The sequence below is a fragment of the Asparagus officinalis genome, chromosome 9 (assembly GCF_001876935.1).
Source record: "Asparagus officinalis chromosome 9, Aspof.V1, whole genome shotgun sequence".
NCBI classification, from domain to species: domain Eukaryota; kingdom Viridiplantae; phylum Streptophyta; class Magnoliopsida; order Asparagales; family Asparagaceae; genus Asparagus; species Asparagus officinalis.
In genome coordinates this window covers 44,492,477-44,510,698 of record NC_033802.1, presented here as the reverse complement: position 1 = coordinate 44,510,698, position 18,222 = coordinate 44,492,477, and the positions used below count along the sequence as shown (strand labels likewise).

At 36.5% G+C, this 18,222-nt stretch overlaps 2 protein-coding genes and 1 long non-coding RNA gene across 3 annotated transcripts in view; 1 reads left to right on the top strand and 2 right to left on the bottom strand.

Annotated features, from left to right (window-relative positions):
* Window positions 1-12,554, top strand: part of LOC109824334 — an 18,867-nt gene extending 6,313 nt beyond the window's left edge. Inside the window, exons 3-4 of the mRNA XM_020390909.1 lie at window positions 11,368-11,472; window positions 12,128-12,554. Coding sequence (XP_020246498.1) covers window positions 11,368-11,472; window positions 12,128-12,393 — 371 coding nt within the window. The 3' untranslated portion in view covers window positions 12,394-12,554. The remainder of the gene's footprint in view (window positions 1-11,367; window positions 11,473-12,127) is intronic.
* Window positions 6,023-7,935, bottom strand: LOC109824335. Its single transcript, XR_002242608.1, has 3 exons — window positions 7,827-7,935; window positions 7,237-7,290; window positions 6,023-6,109 (listed from the first exon to the last, which is right to left on the bottom strand). It is a non-coding gene; the product is annotated as an uncharacterized LOC109824335 (long non-coding RNA).
* Window positions 12,544-18,222, bottom strand: LOC109823402 (FHA domain-containing protein FHA2-like; the record flags this gene model as incomplete). Its single annotated transcript, XM_020389680.1, has 3 exons — window positions 12,544-13,193; window positions 14,755-14,912; window positions 17,814-18,222. Coding segments are annotated over 3 exons (777 nt in total), but the record flags the coding sequence as incomplete, so codon positions are not given.

Below are 18,222 nucleotides of genomic sequence, written 5' to 3'. Positions count from 1 at the left end.
TATATATAAAAGAAGATAAAAAGGAGAATAAAGAATCATCATTTTATAATATGGTGCATTCAATTCTAGTTGACTGATAGAATAAGAGCAACACAATGTTACATTGTTTCGCTCATTTTCACTAAATCCAAAGCAAGTTCTTACTTAACTAAATTTTTGATCTTCATTTGTTAATATTTGATATTTAACACAAATTATAAAAGCCCTTTTATTTTATGAGTATTATAATGCATTCTGCTCATACAGGCGCTAAAGCAAGTTGTACCACACAAGGGTTCTAAAATCTCCAATGAAAGATCAAAATGTTTGAAAAGTTATTTTCCAAATTTAAGGAGTGACAAATGGTTAATTTCAAAGCTAAATTTTCTGTGGCATTATATGCATTTGCAGAATATGCTCATTGCATGATGGAGAGTAATGTGTCCTAAATCATGGTGGGTTATCCATGAGAATTCTAAACCAACACTGTAAGAATTAACATTAAACTTGTTTGGGCATTCATGTTTCTCATCTTGTGAGAGGAATTGGGGTATTTATAAATTTATTCATTCCATAATGAGGAGCAAAATGAATTAAAAATGAGCAAAAATTTGGTATTTGTTCATATAGGCGACGTCAGCGGACATGAGCTTCGAGGTCGGGGAGGTGAGCGACGAGGTCAACGGAGCTAGAGGGGAACAGAGATCTTGAGCTCAATGGAGTTCGAAGAGGCTCAGAGGATCGGAGAACAACAGCACAGAGAGGGAGAGAGACTCACGAAGGATTAGGGCTGAACTTAAAGTTAGAAACTTTATTTTGTTGTCAAAAGCGGGTCGGGTCGGGTTTAAGAACTTACTAAGTAATAACCTATTACCCAATAATTCAACTCAAAACTCACGTCGATAAAACTGATATTTTCAGCCTCCCTTAGCGGCCGATAAGTGTCTTTATCGCCGATAACTTGCCGATAAACCCATAAAAACGATAACCGATTAAAAATTCTACTTATCCTAGCGAAAAGATCCCAAATCCGATAACTCGACGATAGTATCAGATTATCGGCCGATATTTAAAACCATATAGAGTATAAATGAGAAACTAACTAGAAGTGCACGTGGTGATGAATTAATTAACTCGATCGTTATGAATTTTTGGAAAATTAAAGACAATATGAAAAAAAGAGGAAGAGAGAATGAACACAATTTAGAGAAAAATGGATCAAATTGTACACATGACTCTCTTGACTCTTGTAATCAACACGCATGATACATATAAATATCATGTATATGATATCAAATTAGATTTTCAACTACTAGTTGCATTGATCATACAAAAGTTACGATTACACTATCTAGAGTTAAAGTTATATCCAAAATATTGTAGGCTATGTTGTATGAGCACGGACATAGACACGAGTGTGGATAGAGGACACAACAAATTTACAAAAGATAGGATAACGACTTTATATTTAATAATTTGATATTGTTTTTTCTTTCACATTTTATGAAAACTAAAATCCTTGCAATATTTTTATGTTTCTTTTATTTGAGTAGGTTATAAATTGAAAAATCGCTCGTTTTGGAACTAGATACGTGAACCATTGTTTTAAATATCCCCGACATGGCCCAATATATCCCCCGATATATCATTTGACAGGACTTGCCGCAACCGATATGGTCTCTAAATATCCTTTACCGCTTTTTGGCTATTTTGAGTGATAAATCCCCGATATGGCCAATATATTAGCCGATATGTGGACTAATATATCTTTTTATATAGCTTGTTGTAAAATAATATACCGTGTTTGGAATTTTTGGGCGAGATATTAAGATTTTCCCATTATATCAAATGATATTTTGCCCTAAAAAAAGCAGATCGAATGTTACAACATTGCTTTGTACTTTTGTTTGTTTTAGAAGGTTGATCAGTGATCCTAAACATATATTATTCATATTTTGTATGCTTAAATTTCATTACATATGTTGAGATTATATTTTAATGCATTATACTATGTATGAAAATATTCATTATGGCATTTCGATATTTACTACATATTCCCGATATTTCCCCGATATTTGCAATCCGATATGAATTTTGGCCATCCGATATTTCCCCGATATCCAATATTTAAAACATTAACGTGAACAACCCTTTAAAATAGTACTTATGAACTGGTTATGGGCTAAATCGAACTTGACCCGAGTATAATGAGTTTAGGAATTTGAGGTGAAAGATATATGTTTAAGAAGTGTATGACAACTGTTTTAAACTAAAATATATATTATATAATTGAGTACACATCTGAATAAATGTGTATACATTCAAGAAGTGTCCAAGGAATGTTGGACATGGATATAGGAGCTTATTAGAAGTTTCCGGATAACCTAGATCGCAGGTATTCGAAAATGCTACAAGTATTCCTCTTACAAGTGTACCCCCAAAAATATTATAAGCACATTCTATTTTAATTTGGACAAAGATGCATAGAACTTGTTCCTTGACTATCATCATTTCCACACTCTTCAACCACAACAACTTCAAGCTTCGGCACATCGAGAGAAAGGTTCACAATGTCTAATATGTCGACACCATTGAAAGAATAAAATTTATCTCCACCTAGATCCTACATTCTTGTCTCTCCTTGAGAATATTTTCCGGATCTTCTTTAGAGAAGGCGTAGATTTGTAAAAAAATACATCAAATCTTTCGCTCATAGATTCATCCTATTTCTCTTTATGGATTGAATGAACTTATAAGTAATCCACTCTCTCATACAACAAGATGAGGAATATGGATGCCCAATCAATTTCAATGTCAATTTTTGTAGTATAGGTGAAGTCTCATGGACAATGCACTATGATTTGACATCCTACCTCTTATCATATAAGGACTTAGGATCTGAAAGCACATCCATGTGGTAGAGAAATTTGCAAATTCCATATTCACTATTCATCCTTCCTCAAAATTAGGAAAGTACATCTTCAAACACTTAGACCTTTCATTGAGATTTCTAGATCCTTGTTTAGTCCAATTCGATTTGGTGCTTTGGTGAGCCATTGTGCACTATAACATCTAGAAGATATAAAAATATATATTAATTGAATGAACCAAACAATGAACCTTAAAATTTAGTAAAAAGAAAAGAACTTTGAATTGAGGGAATGAGCCAAACAAGTTAGTGGCTTGTTGCTCTTAGTCCATTGATCTACTAAAATAATATGCGCGCATTGTAAAATGAAGATTATTCATCATTTCTCTTGCCTTCTTTTCTATAAACGAAGGTCTTCACATTTTAAATCATAGAATCCCACGTCATTAATTAAGTGAAGCTTTGACTTGTCAGTAGGCTCAGTAAAGAAAATGATGTGTTCTATCTTATCTCATTATATATCATCCAAAATTATTTGCTTGACAAATTATGCTTTCCTTAACACAATCATGTTGGTATAACTTTCAGCATTCACTAATCACCAAGTCAAGAAGACTGTGTTTTATTTCACTGAATTGCCATACCATAATAACTGCTGAAGCAAAACGAGTTTCGACAGTAGTAAGCATTTTCAATCTCTCATGTTTAATGAACTCTGCTAATCTCATAAGAGTAATTCGTTATGTAATTTCTTATCACCATAACTTCTCCAGTAATATCGACAATCCAACCACATTCTTCATACACGACCTTATCTCTTTCGGTATTCTTTGCCAGACAAATATTTTTTAAAGATTCAATGTGCGAACTACACATAGAATCCAAAAATATGGGGATATCTGTTGTCACGCCTCGAAACTACAGCGAAAAATCATAAAATACGGGGTGCGTGACAGCAGCGACCAATGCTTAAGACAAATCTTATGCACGGGTCAAGCCTGTGTGACGCCCCTGGGTTCACACAAGGCTGCAGTCCAAGGTGAAACCAAGAATGTCAAACCTGCCATACACCACACCGTGTAATAACATGTTTCACCATCACAATTAACATCTGTCTAGTAGAGTCAACAACTGGTGTGGGTACAAAACAGGCAAAAGATAATACAAGATATACTGATGGAATGATAATAATCACATAAATATCTCATCATCCCACATACAACAAGGCTCGTTGTATAAGAAAATACAGTTATTATATAAGAGATCTAAAATCATTGATCTTACTATAGAGGGTTTTAGTATTTAGAAATTTACAACACGAGCATAGGTACGTCGAGCGAAATAATCCAAACAAGGAAACCCTCATGTATATACCTTATATCTCAAATTTGTAAATCCCTAAATACCAAACCCAAAGTTTAATACAGAAACAATAATAAAGAGAAAATAATCCGTCTCAGAACATAAACTACTGTGTCCTGTCATAACCAAATAAGTGACATACTCATAGCTTAATAACTGGTCAACAAATGGTTTAAGCGGTAAATATCCAATGCGAGGGCAAAAATGGATTATAGTCCAACACGAGGACTGAGGTGGATTATAGTCCAACACGAGGACTTTAAGGGATTATAGTCCAACACGAGGACTGAGACAATGTAGTTTTGCCTGATACTTGGACCAATTAGTGAATATCGATAAGATATGAGAAAAGAATACATATAGGCAAATCACACACGTCCCTCAGTGCGTGATTCTAAACTTAGTACTCTCAAGTCATCTATCATACACAGATGTATGGCAAAAACTAAAATTTAGTATTTATAATCGAGGCAAAACCCCCGAACACTTGAAAAACATACAGCAAAACAATTAGTGCAGGAAACTGGGCGGCGGTCGACCGACCCGGTCGACCGCATACGGACACAAGCCTCACTGTTCAGCAGAGATATACTCGGTCGACCGGGTCGGTCGACCGCCAAGACATCGCGGTCGACCGCCGCGGTCGACCGCGCAGAGGTCAGGTGCATTCTGACCTTCTGCGCGCCCAGCGGTCGACCGATGCGGTCGACCGCGAGACTGACAGAACCCAGATCTGGGTTTTCTGTCCGCTGAAAACTAAAACGACGATTTTTAAACAAAAACTCAACTTATGGAAGTGTCATGAAGCAGTAAATCGCGAATTTAAACCTTTTAAACTTGTCACAAAGATCCCATATATATATATAAACATGATTTACCCATCGTTAGCAATAAAAACAAGGTTTTTACTCCTTTTTAGATATTTTCAGATCTAGATCTTTAAACAGAAAATCATAGGTGAGTTTTTTAAAAATAAATAATACCCCAAATTCATACTTTATGCCACAAAGATCTATTAGCTATCCAAAATACGAATTTGGCTCAATGAAACCCAATAAAACTCAATTCTTGACATGAAAACAAAAGGGGGTGGGGGTTGGGTGAGAAGTTACTCGCCTTGGGTGTTGACGAAAGCCCTAGATCTGCAGGAGGTTGATTCTCTACACTGCCAATCCAAAATCCCGCTGAAAAATTCTCCAGATCTCCTCCTAAGCACCAAATCCAGCTAGGGTTTGAGATTTAAGAGATGGGGGCTAGGGTTTTGAGCCTGAGGTGAAGAGAGGCTCTCCTTGGTTGAGTTGGTATAAATACTAACTCCCTAACCCGACCCGAAACCCAAAAGATCCGAAACAAAACCGTAAAGAAAACAAAACCTGGAAGCTCTCTGACCGCTGTGCGGTCGACCGCGTCGGTCGACCGCCACGATCGACCGCGTCGGTCGACCGCGCAGCACAAAAATGCCTGCTGCTGGGCATTTCACACGCTGGCCATAACACTTGATTTCTCTCACTTAAAATCACTTGTTGGGTTCTCAAACACAGATAATTACATTCATATGACATATATATGTGTATATATATGATTATTCATCACAAGGAAAATATTTACTATTAATAATTCACATATATTTATTGTAGAAATTTTCGGGGTTTTACAGCCTGGCACTTCATATCACATAGTTTATTTTCAAATAAAATTCACAAACCTGTTGATGATAGAAGTCAGAGCAACTATATATATAATCGGTACTTACAGCCCACAAGCTCACCGTTATAAACACTTTTACAAAACAAAACAAAATGTGCTGAAGGTAACATCAACAAGAAGAGGCTCTTCATATAACGCCTCTTAGCCAAAAGCTCAAACCAAAAGTTCGGCTACTATGAAGCTACGTCGGATCTGAAAAAAATTTAAAAACAACGGAATGAGCTAGCGCTCAGTGAGAACATTTCCCACTAGAGTTCCTAGATAACTAACAAAATAGTAATAAGAATAGTTCTCAGAAATTAACAAATTTCAAGTTTTGCATGAGAAATTCACAGATAGCAGAATACGATCCAAATATCATAATATTATTGTTTTTAAGAAAGAATGCAACAATTATATTTCTTTCTTATATGCAACTGAATAAACTGTGAAATTTCTTGGAATCAAACCCTTTTTGAATCAAGGTAAACATTAAGAAGGAAAAGAACTACTAATTTATACAAAATCAGGGAATTGTTGTTTTCTCAATTTCACAAACAATTATCATAATCTTATTTCTCGATGAGTTATTCATGAATGTAAAAGTCACCCCATAGGTTACACTAAGGCTACGAATTTTAGCCCAGTAGCAAGGGAATGCGTAAACCGCATCAGATAACAGATAATTCCCGGGAATCGAATGCACCTAACACTGCCATAGGTTACTGACCAAATACAGAAGGGCCAGAACAAATTTCAGAAAGGCCAAATACAGAAGGGCCAAGGCCAATACAGAAGGGCCAAATAAAGGTGCATTCATCATATGACAGGCAGAAAAAATCCATAGTGGAATATTTGAGAGTTTGAAAACATCGAGATCACATGTCAAATGGGTAATACTTTGCATATCAGAATTTGCATATATTTTCAAATGAAATTGACAAGGTAAAGCTCCTCATTTCTGTTAAAACAGTTTACGGATATCTAGTTTTTCTTTTATCCGATACTAAGTCACGAAAAATCTTTGAATCCGTTAAACTGTTGAAACACGTTCCAAATACTTCATCAAAAACTTTCAGATAAAACAAAGTCCACAATTCTTTGAAAATTTCATGAGAGCCAAATTTAATTTTCATATTTTACCTAGAGATCAAATTAGCTTTTCATATATTGTACGAGGCTAATATCGTATTATAGGATAGACCACAACAGAAATAGGTCAAATCTTTATATACATGAAAAGACATATTATTTATTCATATTTTTTTTATCACAAGATAAATCAAATATAAAACTCATGCAATTTCATATTATAAAATACTAGTGAGAAATGAACTCACCTCTAGTGGTCACGACTTTCTCAAAATATTAGTCTCCCGAATATCAACCAGAACCTATAATGTAAGATATATGACTAATTATTAATTCAGAACAAACATATATTATAGGTAAATCAATTCATAATCTAGAGTCTAATAAACTCAAATATAATCAATAATGATTAAATTTTACAGTACATATGAGCTTATTGTTACTTTTTAGCAATTTAGCAAAATTTTATAACTCTCATATACTAGCTTTTAGATTTTCTAGTAATTTATGATAATGCAAGGCGTTATAGGGAATTTTATCAAGTCTAAAAGTTAGTGTTTATTCCTCAGGTTGGACTTGTTTGCAACTGAACAAAAGACAGGGGCCTAATAGATATTTTCCAGCCATTTCGCCAAAGCCCCAAGACTACGGCAAGGGATCGCCGGCGAACAAAAGTGGCCGGCGGTCAGACCCCCGACGAAACTAGGGTTAGTATTTCTCTCTCTTATTTACTAAAGCAGTTAATCAAATATCAATTTATCAGTTTATTACTATTCTATAACAGATTTACTTCTTCTAAATCAAGAAATTTTAGATCAACATGAGGATTGACTTATACCTTACTGATTTTGAACTTGGGGATGTTGATCACGTTCCTTCCTCTTCTTCTTCTTCTATCTTTTTTTTTTCGTGGGTTTTATTTGATTTTGTTTTCCTGTGATTTTCTCTGTTTTTCTCTGTTTTTATTCTCCCGTTAAAGAGGTGCCGACCATATTGTCGAATGAACTGATTTTCTCTGTTTTTCTCTGTTTTTATTCTCCCGTTAAAGAGGTGCCGACCATATTGTCGAATGAACTTTAGCCACAAAATTTTAACGTGGCAGATAGATGAAAGTTAGGGTGAAATCCCAAAAACACCCTTAATTAATTCTCTAATCTGTAATTAAAAAAAAATTCTCCATTAATCAAGTTTTTAAGGCACTAATATTTGGGTTATTACATCTGCTCTCCGTGATGTCCCAGGATCTTGCAAACCAATGTATTGCACTACATTTTGAGGACCCACCTCTTCAATAGCTTTTAGAAAAATCTCTGCAATATATCAATATTCTTAGTATGACTCTCTGCATTAATGATATTTAATAACACCGGCCCATTTTTGGCCACAACTATCACGTTAATAGGTTTTCTTTGTAAGTTAGACCAACCAACAATTGCAATGGAGACACCCTTCTATATACATGTGTTTGTTAAATGTTGTGCTTTATTTTTTGCAAAAGGCTTGTTCTTAAAAGATATATAACCTTCAATTGCATTGTTTGCAGCATACTTATCAAATTGGATGATATATGGATTTATTGTTAAATTAAACGATAATCCCCCTATGTAAAACATATGTGCAATCAGACTATGAAGATGATTCTCGAGCTTCACGATTAAAAGATTGTTTTATTCTTCGTCCACCCTCACTTCTTCTTCTTCTTCTTTTTTTTTTTTTTGCAACTTTGGTTGTTGTGATTGTCAAGGTAGGTAATGAAACACTCTTCTTTTCTTTGACTTCAATATAAGCTCTGCTTGATTGACTACTCTCTTTTCTCAATGACATTTTCATTTCTCACACTTTTACAAATTTTAATCTCAAACCTGTGTCTTTAATAGATAAAACTTTTATTCTTAAATGAGAACTCTTAAAAATTTTACGACAATCATTACATTGCCATTCCCTATTTCCCCAATCTCTTGATAATTTATCAAGATTTGTAACATATCTCCAAATAAGAGCGTGATCATCTTCTTGTTCACTTTCTAAATCCACAGACATCAAACGGCCTATGATCAACTGAAAAAATAACAAAATTACATTGGCAGGTATTACGCATAAATATAACATATTTGGTGAAATAAAGTATTAAAAAATAGTTGAAAGAATTTTCCATAGCGCATAAATCCTATTGTATATGAAAAATATAACATTAGTTTAAATAAATGGAGTCAATAAAGATAATGTTATTTGTCATTAAAATGAAACTGGTTCAAGCAAACAGTAAAGCTAAAAAACCAAGAACATTGATAAAAATACAATATGAAACTGAAATCTTGGCAATAACAAAACTTAAATGACAACGTGTAACCTCAGAGGAGAAAACACAACCGAAAAACTCAATTAAACATTAAATTAGAAAACTCTAAGAAACACATAAATCTTCAATGAATAACTTAGCTCTTTACAATTTTCTTGAATCCTTTCTCTAGCACTGAGTGACAATGGAATTGATAGTGAGAGGTTGCAGTGAGAGGCTGCGGTGGGAACAAGGGCTTTGCAAGATGCGACGTTTTGAGAGAGGAGAGGTTCAGATTTCTGAATAAATCGCGAGAGAAGAGCGACGTTTTGAGAGAGATTGGGATATACCCAAACTTTAAAATGCTATTCATGGGTTTAACGGGTTCAAAACAAAACATTAGCTCTGAACCCGATAAGAAAAGATCCCATCTTCTGAATTTTTTATTCTGGGCAATCGTGATTGAAACCCACAGCTCCTGTCTCCAAGCCGTATCCGGAGAATACCCATACCCGAAATGGATCAGGTTTTGGTACGGAAGCCCAAAAAAAAGTACCCGGTATCACAGGTTCCAATTAAGATAACCTGTATTAGTTTTATTCTTGGCATACACATTTTGAGCATACTGCAACATTTGGATATACTCGTAATATTTTGGGGCATACTTGTTACATTTTGCATATAGTTGTATCTTGTACCTGTACCAGGCAACTTAGCTTATAGCAATTTCATTGATTTGAGGGACTAATTTTAAAATATTAAATTTATGGGACTAATATTAAAATACCCTAGTACTACTTGTAAAGGTCATCCAGAAGTATTTGTTTATTTTTCCATTTTGTAAACTCTGTGGACATGTATTATTTTTATATTATAAACTTATTTAATATATTATACCACCACCATATATTCCTTGGTTCAACCATGTGAAGCCTCATCCATAAGTTTCCCAACCTGTATGCCTGCTAGATGCATTTAAGGTGTTATACGACTGTTCGGTATTTACAAAATTGAACGGGAACTGCAGTTGTATTTAGCAATAAAAGTTTTTGTGACTGTCTGTATCACCAAACTATTATCTTTTTGCAATCATAGTTATAAAATGTCTTTTTTTTTCTTTTTTGTCAAAATCGACATGCAGTCCATTTGATTATTTCATTTTTGTAAAAAGCGTCCCTTTGCAAAAAAGTTAACAGACTTATAGTTATAGGGAAACAAACAACTGCAACTGTAGTTTCTGTTGCAATTTTTACATAAAAATGCATGCCCCAGATAGTGAAGTTATTGTATGCAGGCCCATGTATAGTATTGGGGGATTTGAAGATTGGGTAAGTTGGGAATCCTAATGAACATCCTCTTTGTAGGGATAGGGTGTCATTTCATAAGATCAATAATTCACGTGTTGGGAGGGTATTATTATCAAGTGTCTTCACTTTTTGATTTGTTATCTATTCGTCACTTTCCAGTTATGTGGATTATAGATGCACCATGCAGTATCAACCTTGTTTTCTTATCCAGAACTTTAAGCTTTATAAAGATTTCACACTTTATCAGTTCCACGAGCTCAATTACGTAGATAGAAAATATCTTCCTAACTGCTACCTATGTTTTCAGTTTCTCAAATCAGGTGCCTCTCATGTAGTATGTGGTTAAGCTTGCTGGTAACATTTCTGATACATGTGTTTGGTTAGGTTCTGAACGTAGAATTTTATCAAATCCTTATGACTGCATTTTGGTCTTTAGAGCAACCCCTTACGGATGAGTTTGGATTTACATAAATAATATTCAGTTCATTATATTCAAAAGCATCACCCAATTACTGCGTCATCTGGTTATCGGATAAAGGCAGGAAGAATGTTATTTATCTCCATGTGAGGATCTGATGACTGTCAGATTCAGTTCTTGCCATATCTTCAAAATCTTCCATGTAATGTTTCTGAAGCTCCAGTTAAACAATAAGAATATGCACAGAATATTTACTGGTATTTATGTAACAGGTTCTCAATGTGACTGCCATATGGATTTTATTGTATGCAGGCTGCATTATTCTTTTTATATCTTACCACACTTTTATACTAACAACCATTCATCTTGCTTTCAGGGGCGAGAGAACTGGCAAGAGATGCACGAGCTTCAGAACCAGATGACCTTATCAACTCTGTAATTGGAGGGGTTGCAAGTGGGGGACTTCTAGGGAAGCTTCAAGGTTTACTCTTCTCTATCTTTTTTCGTTTCGTCTCTTTTTTTAGCCTGCTGCTTCTGATTAACAATTTTTAGGAGGAAGATAGCATGTTATTAATGCTGATTTAAGGTTTGAAGAATTTTCAGCTGTCTGCAAGCCATTGGGGCTCCTTCAGTTCATTGCTAAGTTGAAATTAGGCTTTACTTGCTTAAGCTGCAGTTTGTATTATGTCGCGTGCCACTTCATGCTTGAGTTGTAGTCACTTTTATCAGAACTTACAACAGAAATCATCTTACAATGATGTAAAAACATGCTACGTAAATTATTCTCATGTGATACTAAGCAGGAGTGTATATTCACATAAAATGATGCTCTAATTAAGAGTTTATTTATTTAACTACCGAGAGTTGCAGGGCCTTGGTTCGAACAATCCCAAAATTTGTTGCTACTTATCTTGTGTAATTAACGATTAAGGTTGGCTTGTCTCAATTAGGCAAGTTTACCGTGGTCTTGGCTCTTTCTCTGTAAATTCTGCTTGATATGAACGAAATGGCCTCATAAGCCATCTTCAAGGCATAAATCCATTTTTAGAACTGATAGCTCTTGAAGTTTACATGTTTTACTTTCTTTTGAGAAAGTATGCAGCCGAGTATACATTTCTTATTCATTTTCATTGCAGGTGGTCAGCTCAGTGCTATACGCTATGCCGTCATCTTTGCTACTGTGGGGACAGCATTCGACTTTACCACACTGGAGCTGCGTCCTTATCTGCGCAACATACAAAACTCTGTGCAAGAGATGAGTTTGGATCCGAGCTCATGGAGTTTGCCAGAGTGGTCTCCGATCCAGATACTGGATGAAGAAGCTCTTGCTGCTAAACGTGCTCGAGAACAACAGTTGTATGAGCAGAGGAGATTTGGCACCATGAATAAAGAAAAATCTTGATTAGATAGACACATCAAACATCAAAAATCTTTTTGACAATATTTTATTGCTGAGATTGTTGGATGAACGTATTTGTATCTTTTGTTTCAATTGGTCATAAATAACTGCGAGACCAAAGAATATATCAAGCTGGTATAATGAGAAAAAAAATTGTGCAATCATTCCCTCATCCTGTTAATATCTTATCATTGCTGGTACTTTCTCCATGTATTGTTGCGTCAGCATAGACGATTTTACAATCATAAGAAGCCCACGCATAAACATTACAGGCATTGTGAGGATAGTTTCCTCTGCCATCCAGAGAAAATATCACATTTATGCCGTTAACCATTCAATGTGAAGCTCGGCAGCTCTAGATACAAATTGATGGCTGCCATCTATTTATCAAAAATATAGCGAAGCAACAAAAAGGTCTATATAGTTACATTCCCAACAGAGTGCAACTTATTGACAAGAAACAGCAGAAAATCTTGAGTGCAAAAATTGTAGATCCTCAAAGGATGCTGCCAACAACAGAAATTCATCAGGAGGCCCCACATTCCAGTACCTATTCCTCAATAACTTGCCACCAGAAAATCGATAGATTGATTCTATGAAATTAATGAAATCAATGAGACAAACTCTGATGTTATGCGCCCCTTGGACCTCGTGGTGATCACAAAATGCTCGGGGTATTTTCTCAGAAGATCTAACAGGCCGTACCAAGGCTTTCCTTTAGTTTCATTCTGAGGCCACTCTTCAGATGTCAGGTATTTTCTTACTCTGTTGTGATGCCATATGTTACCATACTGTTCAGCTAGCTGGAATAAATGAATAAAAAGATATCTTCATTAGATATTTCTCCTATTCACAATGCCAGAGAGGGACAAAAAACCTAGAGAAGTATCTCATACCAAACAGAGATCATGTAGCCCAAATATGCATACAGGTGAGTGCTAACAATAGTGATGTAAAAAACAAAATGAAACAATAAATTAGAATAGCCGATAAGGGATAGATTGGTTGTAGACAGATGCCATTGGAATTTAGAGGTATTTATGTGAAAGTTGGTCAGTGTTTAAAATCGAGGATAAATTTCAGATACACCTGTAGGGGCTTAACCAATTATTACCTGTAAACTTTTTCATTAGTACTTGCACCTGTTGATATCCGAACAGAGTGTACCTCTCCTTCACACCTTGCCAGATACTGTTCTTAGAGAGAGAGAGAGAGAGAGAGAGAGAGAGAGAGACAAGTTTGAAATGAAATGACTAAGGAGAGATTCCTTCTTGTGGGTATTTGTCATATCCTGGGCCCATGAGCCTGTTTGCGCAGTGTCTACCGTGAGGCCCAATAAGTGCAACACGTGGTTCAGCTTGATCGACTGCCAGAAAATACTAGCACTACTTGCAACATTGAGTCCTAGACTAACTATTTAAACCTATCCACTCTTTGCTAAGCAGGCAATGTGGGAATAAATCTTGGGGTGTTAGTGTTACAGTATTCCCCAACAGAGCCTGTTCTGTTCTGGGAATTGGCTATGGACAACGGGGTCGAGGGTTCAAATCCTTTCTCGCTCTCAACTGCCCTAAAAGAAGAGGAAGTTTCTTTTACCTCTGAGGGATTATTAAGAACCTACTTCTTTGTTGAATTTCGACTTTTGTTGTTCTAGCATTATAAATATTTGTCATGGTAATACCATATTTTCCTTGATTTGAGATAAATTACTTCGGATGCAACATCCATTTTTTTAGTGCTTTAAAACACAATGTAACTTACACTAGGATTTCATCTTCAACGCCTAACCCAGGTTGAAACCCAAGTATGATAAAAGATGATAGCATGACTTATGCATGATCTATCAATTATTAAGATTTAAGAAGCTCATATGGGAATAGTTGGTACGTCCTTTTATAAAATCAAATAATCATACAGTCATTCTTAGTGACTATTTATGGCATGTAGTTTTGAGGAAATCTTTACAGATAAAAATGCAACTTAATTGATTCGGCTTATAAATGGGTTAGTTTTGTTGTCGATGAGTTTGGAGGTGCTAGAATGGTCATCAGTGGAACGGGGCAACATTTGTAAGAAATATGCACTATATAAAGTTAGATATGGAATGTATGCTTCCTACGTCAAAATTGGTGGGGATTCATTACGAAAAAAGCACTGCCACTTCTTTCACTAATAAATCTTCTTCTATCTTTTAAGGGTGAACAAGGGGAAAAGAAATAGAAAATAAAAGAAATGAAAATAAGAAGAGTGGAGTGTCCATCGTTCAAAGGGACAGTGGCTCATGCATTTGGAGGGTTGCAACCATATAATTCATGCCTAGATGACATGTTGCATGCAAATGTGCTAACAATTCTTTTGACTAACCTCGGCATGAAGCTTTGCCATTGGCATCCACTCTCCTGGGCCACAAAGATCAGATAGCACAGTAGCTACGCACGAAATGACATCCTTTTCTTCTAACTTCAAGAGTTGTAAATTATCAGCTTCTCTGTCAGCCCTTGACCTTGCCACCGGCTTTTTTTCTGCACAGAAATGCAATGTAAATAACTATAAGAAATCTTCTTGCAAAGTTTTAGGTTAGAAAATGATTTTATGCATGGTATTGTAGCTTTAAGAATAAATGAAATTGTGCTTTCGAACTTTGGGGAAACTTGTAAACTAATAGTAAGGCATGGTAGTGGAGCAAGGAAATTCTGTGCAAGGTAACCTAGAGTTGATCTGTAAAATGACAGATAGTACATAAAAGGTCATGAGTATGGTTTTGAAGATTTCACTGACATTTCTTGCTTAAAGACGTTTCAAATCAGAAAATTCTAATGCAGGATTTACCTACAGTGGGAGTGATCATTCCTTGTTGAACACCTTGTCGTTGAATCATAAGCTTATTTGGTGGAGAATCAGCAGCGAGTCACTTGGAAATTTCACTTGATTTCATGCCCCGGGCACACGGGCCCGTTGGCGCGTGCAAGCCGTGGGACCCACCGAGTGTAATGTGCTATTTGGTTCAAACCACTGCCAAAATCGACTAGCCGATGTTACACTTGAGTCTTAATCTTTCACATATAAACCACTTAATATTTCGTTCCCAACACGATGTGGGACTAAACTTTTATAGAGTCGGTGGGATGTCACATTCACCCCACCTTACAAAGGCGACGTCCTCATCGCGGCATTACAATTAACACATCCTAGGCTTCCTCATCGCGGCATTACAATTAACACATCCTAGGCTACCAGGCGATGTGGACTCTAGAGGTAGCTCCTACGGGCTCTAGAGGTGGCTCCCACCACACGGTGTAGCACTTAGCCCCGCATAGCACTAAGCTCTACACTTCCGGCTGGCAACTGTTCTGATACCATTTGTAACACCCCGGGCCCGTGGGCCCGTTGGCGCGTGCAAGCCGTGGGACCCACCGAGTGTAACGTGCTATTTGGTTCAAACCACTGCCAAAATCGACTAGCCGATGTTACACTTGAGTCTTAAGCTTTCACATATAAACCACTTAATATTTCGTTCCCAACACGATGTGGGACTAAACTTTTGTAGAATCGGTGGGATGTCACATTGGGACCTAGGTTCAACCTAAAAATATGATTTGTACTTCATTCAGATGTCAGGATGCAATGATTCTTCTAGCTTTTTATATGATGATCATATCGTATGTGGTTTTCATTGTTAAAACATTATCAAGGAGAGGGTTGATGTTCACCAAATATGTAACATTGATTTGTGGCAGAAGCAATAGTCTAATAGTTGTCCAGTCATCTCACTTGCTCCATTGGATCTTTATACCTGGCTGGAAGTTCTTCATGAACATATATCGTTTTTTTTGCTAGCAACATAAGTTTCTAAAGTTTGGGATTAATGGAGCACACAAGCACTACCCACAATAAGAGTGCATGCAACAAAACAACGAAAAGAGTTTTTCTACGTGGTTCAGCCAAACTTGCCTACATCCAGGGTCTCTCATCCACTATCTTCACAAACCAATACAACCAATACAATCGATACAAGTTTTACACGGACAAACTTAAAAACCCCCGCATATCTCACATCCCTCAATGAACCCAAGAACACCGATCACTCAAGAACTCCAAGAGACCTACCATCAAAGTACATCACACAAAAAACCTGAGAACACCAATCACTCGAGTTCTGAGAGGATCCTCCCTCTCAACATGAGGATGACTTTCTCAACACTAACACACACCCTTTTAGAGCCTATAGATAGAAGGCTAGAAAGCTTCCTTATAAATATCAATAGCTTTTACCAATGCATCATTCCATTTTCCCATGCATCACCTTCAAACTTTCCCCTTTGCATTTTTCAATATTGACTAATCTTTCAAACTTCTCTATTCAACACATGCTTTCTTCCTCATTTATGAGATTTCGGGAGAACCCCACCATCTAAAATGTCTTTTTGGGCTCAAAAGATATCAAAAGATATGTTTCTTCAGTGATTATTGACCAGGTCCTATATTCATTTTTCTTGTAATGTTGAAGAATAAATACCCTCAACCACATTTTCCTCCGATATAAAATGCAGATTCATGCATTCTCTCCTTCATAACACTACTTTTGAACAATATATGTTGCATATGCACACAATACATGGAAGCTGAAAGTAGGAAGACATTATGAAAAATCCTCCAAAACAATAAAAAAAATAAAAATATAAAATATAAAATAAAACAAATCTAAGGTACTGGTAAATCATGACGCGGTCTTAAAGTCATGTAGGTTTATTAAAAAATACGAAGCAAATTCACATAGCTTCAGTGCAAATGCCTCTAAACTTGTCGAGGTTGAACAAATGTTGAACACATAGGACACATCCACAAGTGATCATTCAATATAGTCGTAACGAAGAGGTATTTTGAAACTGCTAAATAAATGAATCAATCTCCCAGCCGCCGCCCCCCCCCCCCCATAATTTACCAAAATACCGACTTATATCGCATTTTCTAGCTCTAAATACTTGTAATTTATATTTCTTTCCTACGGATTTTAGGTTTACATTGCCTTGCTGAGCTCACATATATTTCAAGTTAATCACTTCATCTCTTGCACAATGAGGTGCATCTTTGTATCAGGTGTCCACAATGCTATGATACCCATGATTACCAATCTAAAGCTACAAGGCAAGACTATTTACGTAAACCCTTGTTGGTTGGCCCCCTTTCACCCTTTTACACTATCCACCATTTCAACACCAGTCAAACACCCCTTATACTCACTCAAATATTTTTGTGACACTAAATTTCTAAGACACCACCAAATCTACATTAAGACCAAGACATGGAAAAAGAACAAAACCTACATAATTAGAAAAACTTAAGATCAAATTTCACAAATCTAAACCTATCTAGAACCCCGATACCGAGAAATAAAAACTAACAAATAAAAAATTAAAACTCACCCAATTTCTTGGGAGGCAATGCCACCTTCCCTCCCTTCCCATACCTCCTAATCCCCACGTCCTCCTCTTCCTCCTCCTCTTCTTCCTCCACCTCCTCCTCATCCCCATCCTCCTCCTCCTCCTCCTCCTCCTCCTCATCATCATCATCATCATCAACATCCATCCTATTCCGATTACTCACCGGGGGCGGCAACCCCCTTGCAGGCCCACCCGCCGTGAAAATCGACCTGGTGGGAAGCAAGAAGTAGAACCTCTTATCCCCAATCTGCAACAGATCCTGAGAATCAAGCTTCACCGGTGGATTTCCAGGCACGTGCAGGACCCCCTCCACAAAGCACCCGTTTTTACCAAGAACCTCGAGGGCGAACCTCCGACGGCCGAAATCGTAGAAGATCCTTGCGTGGCGGCG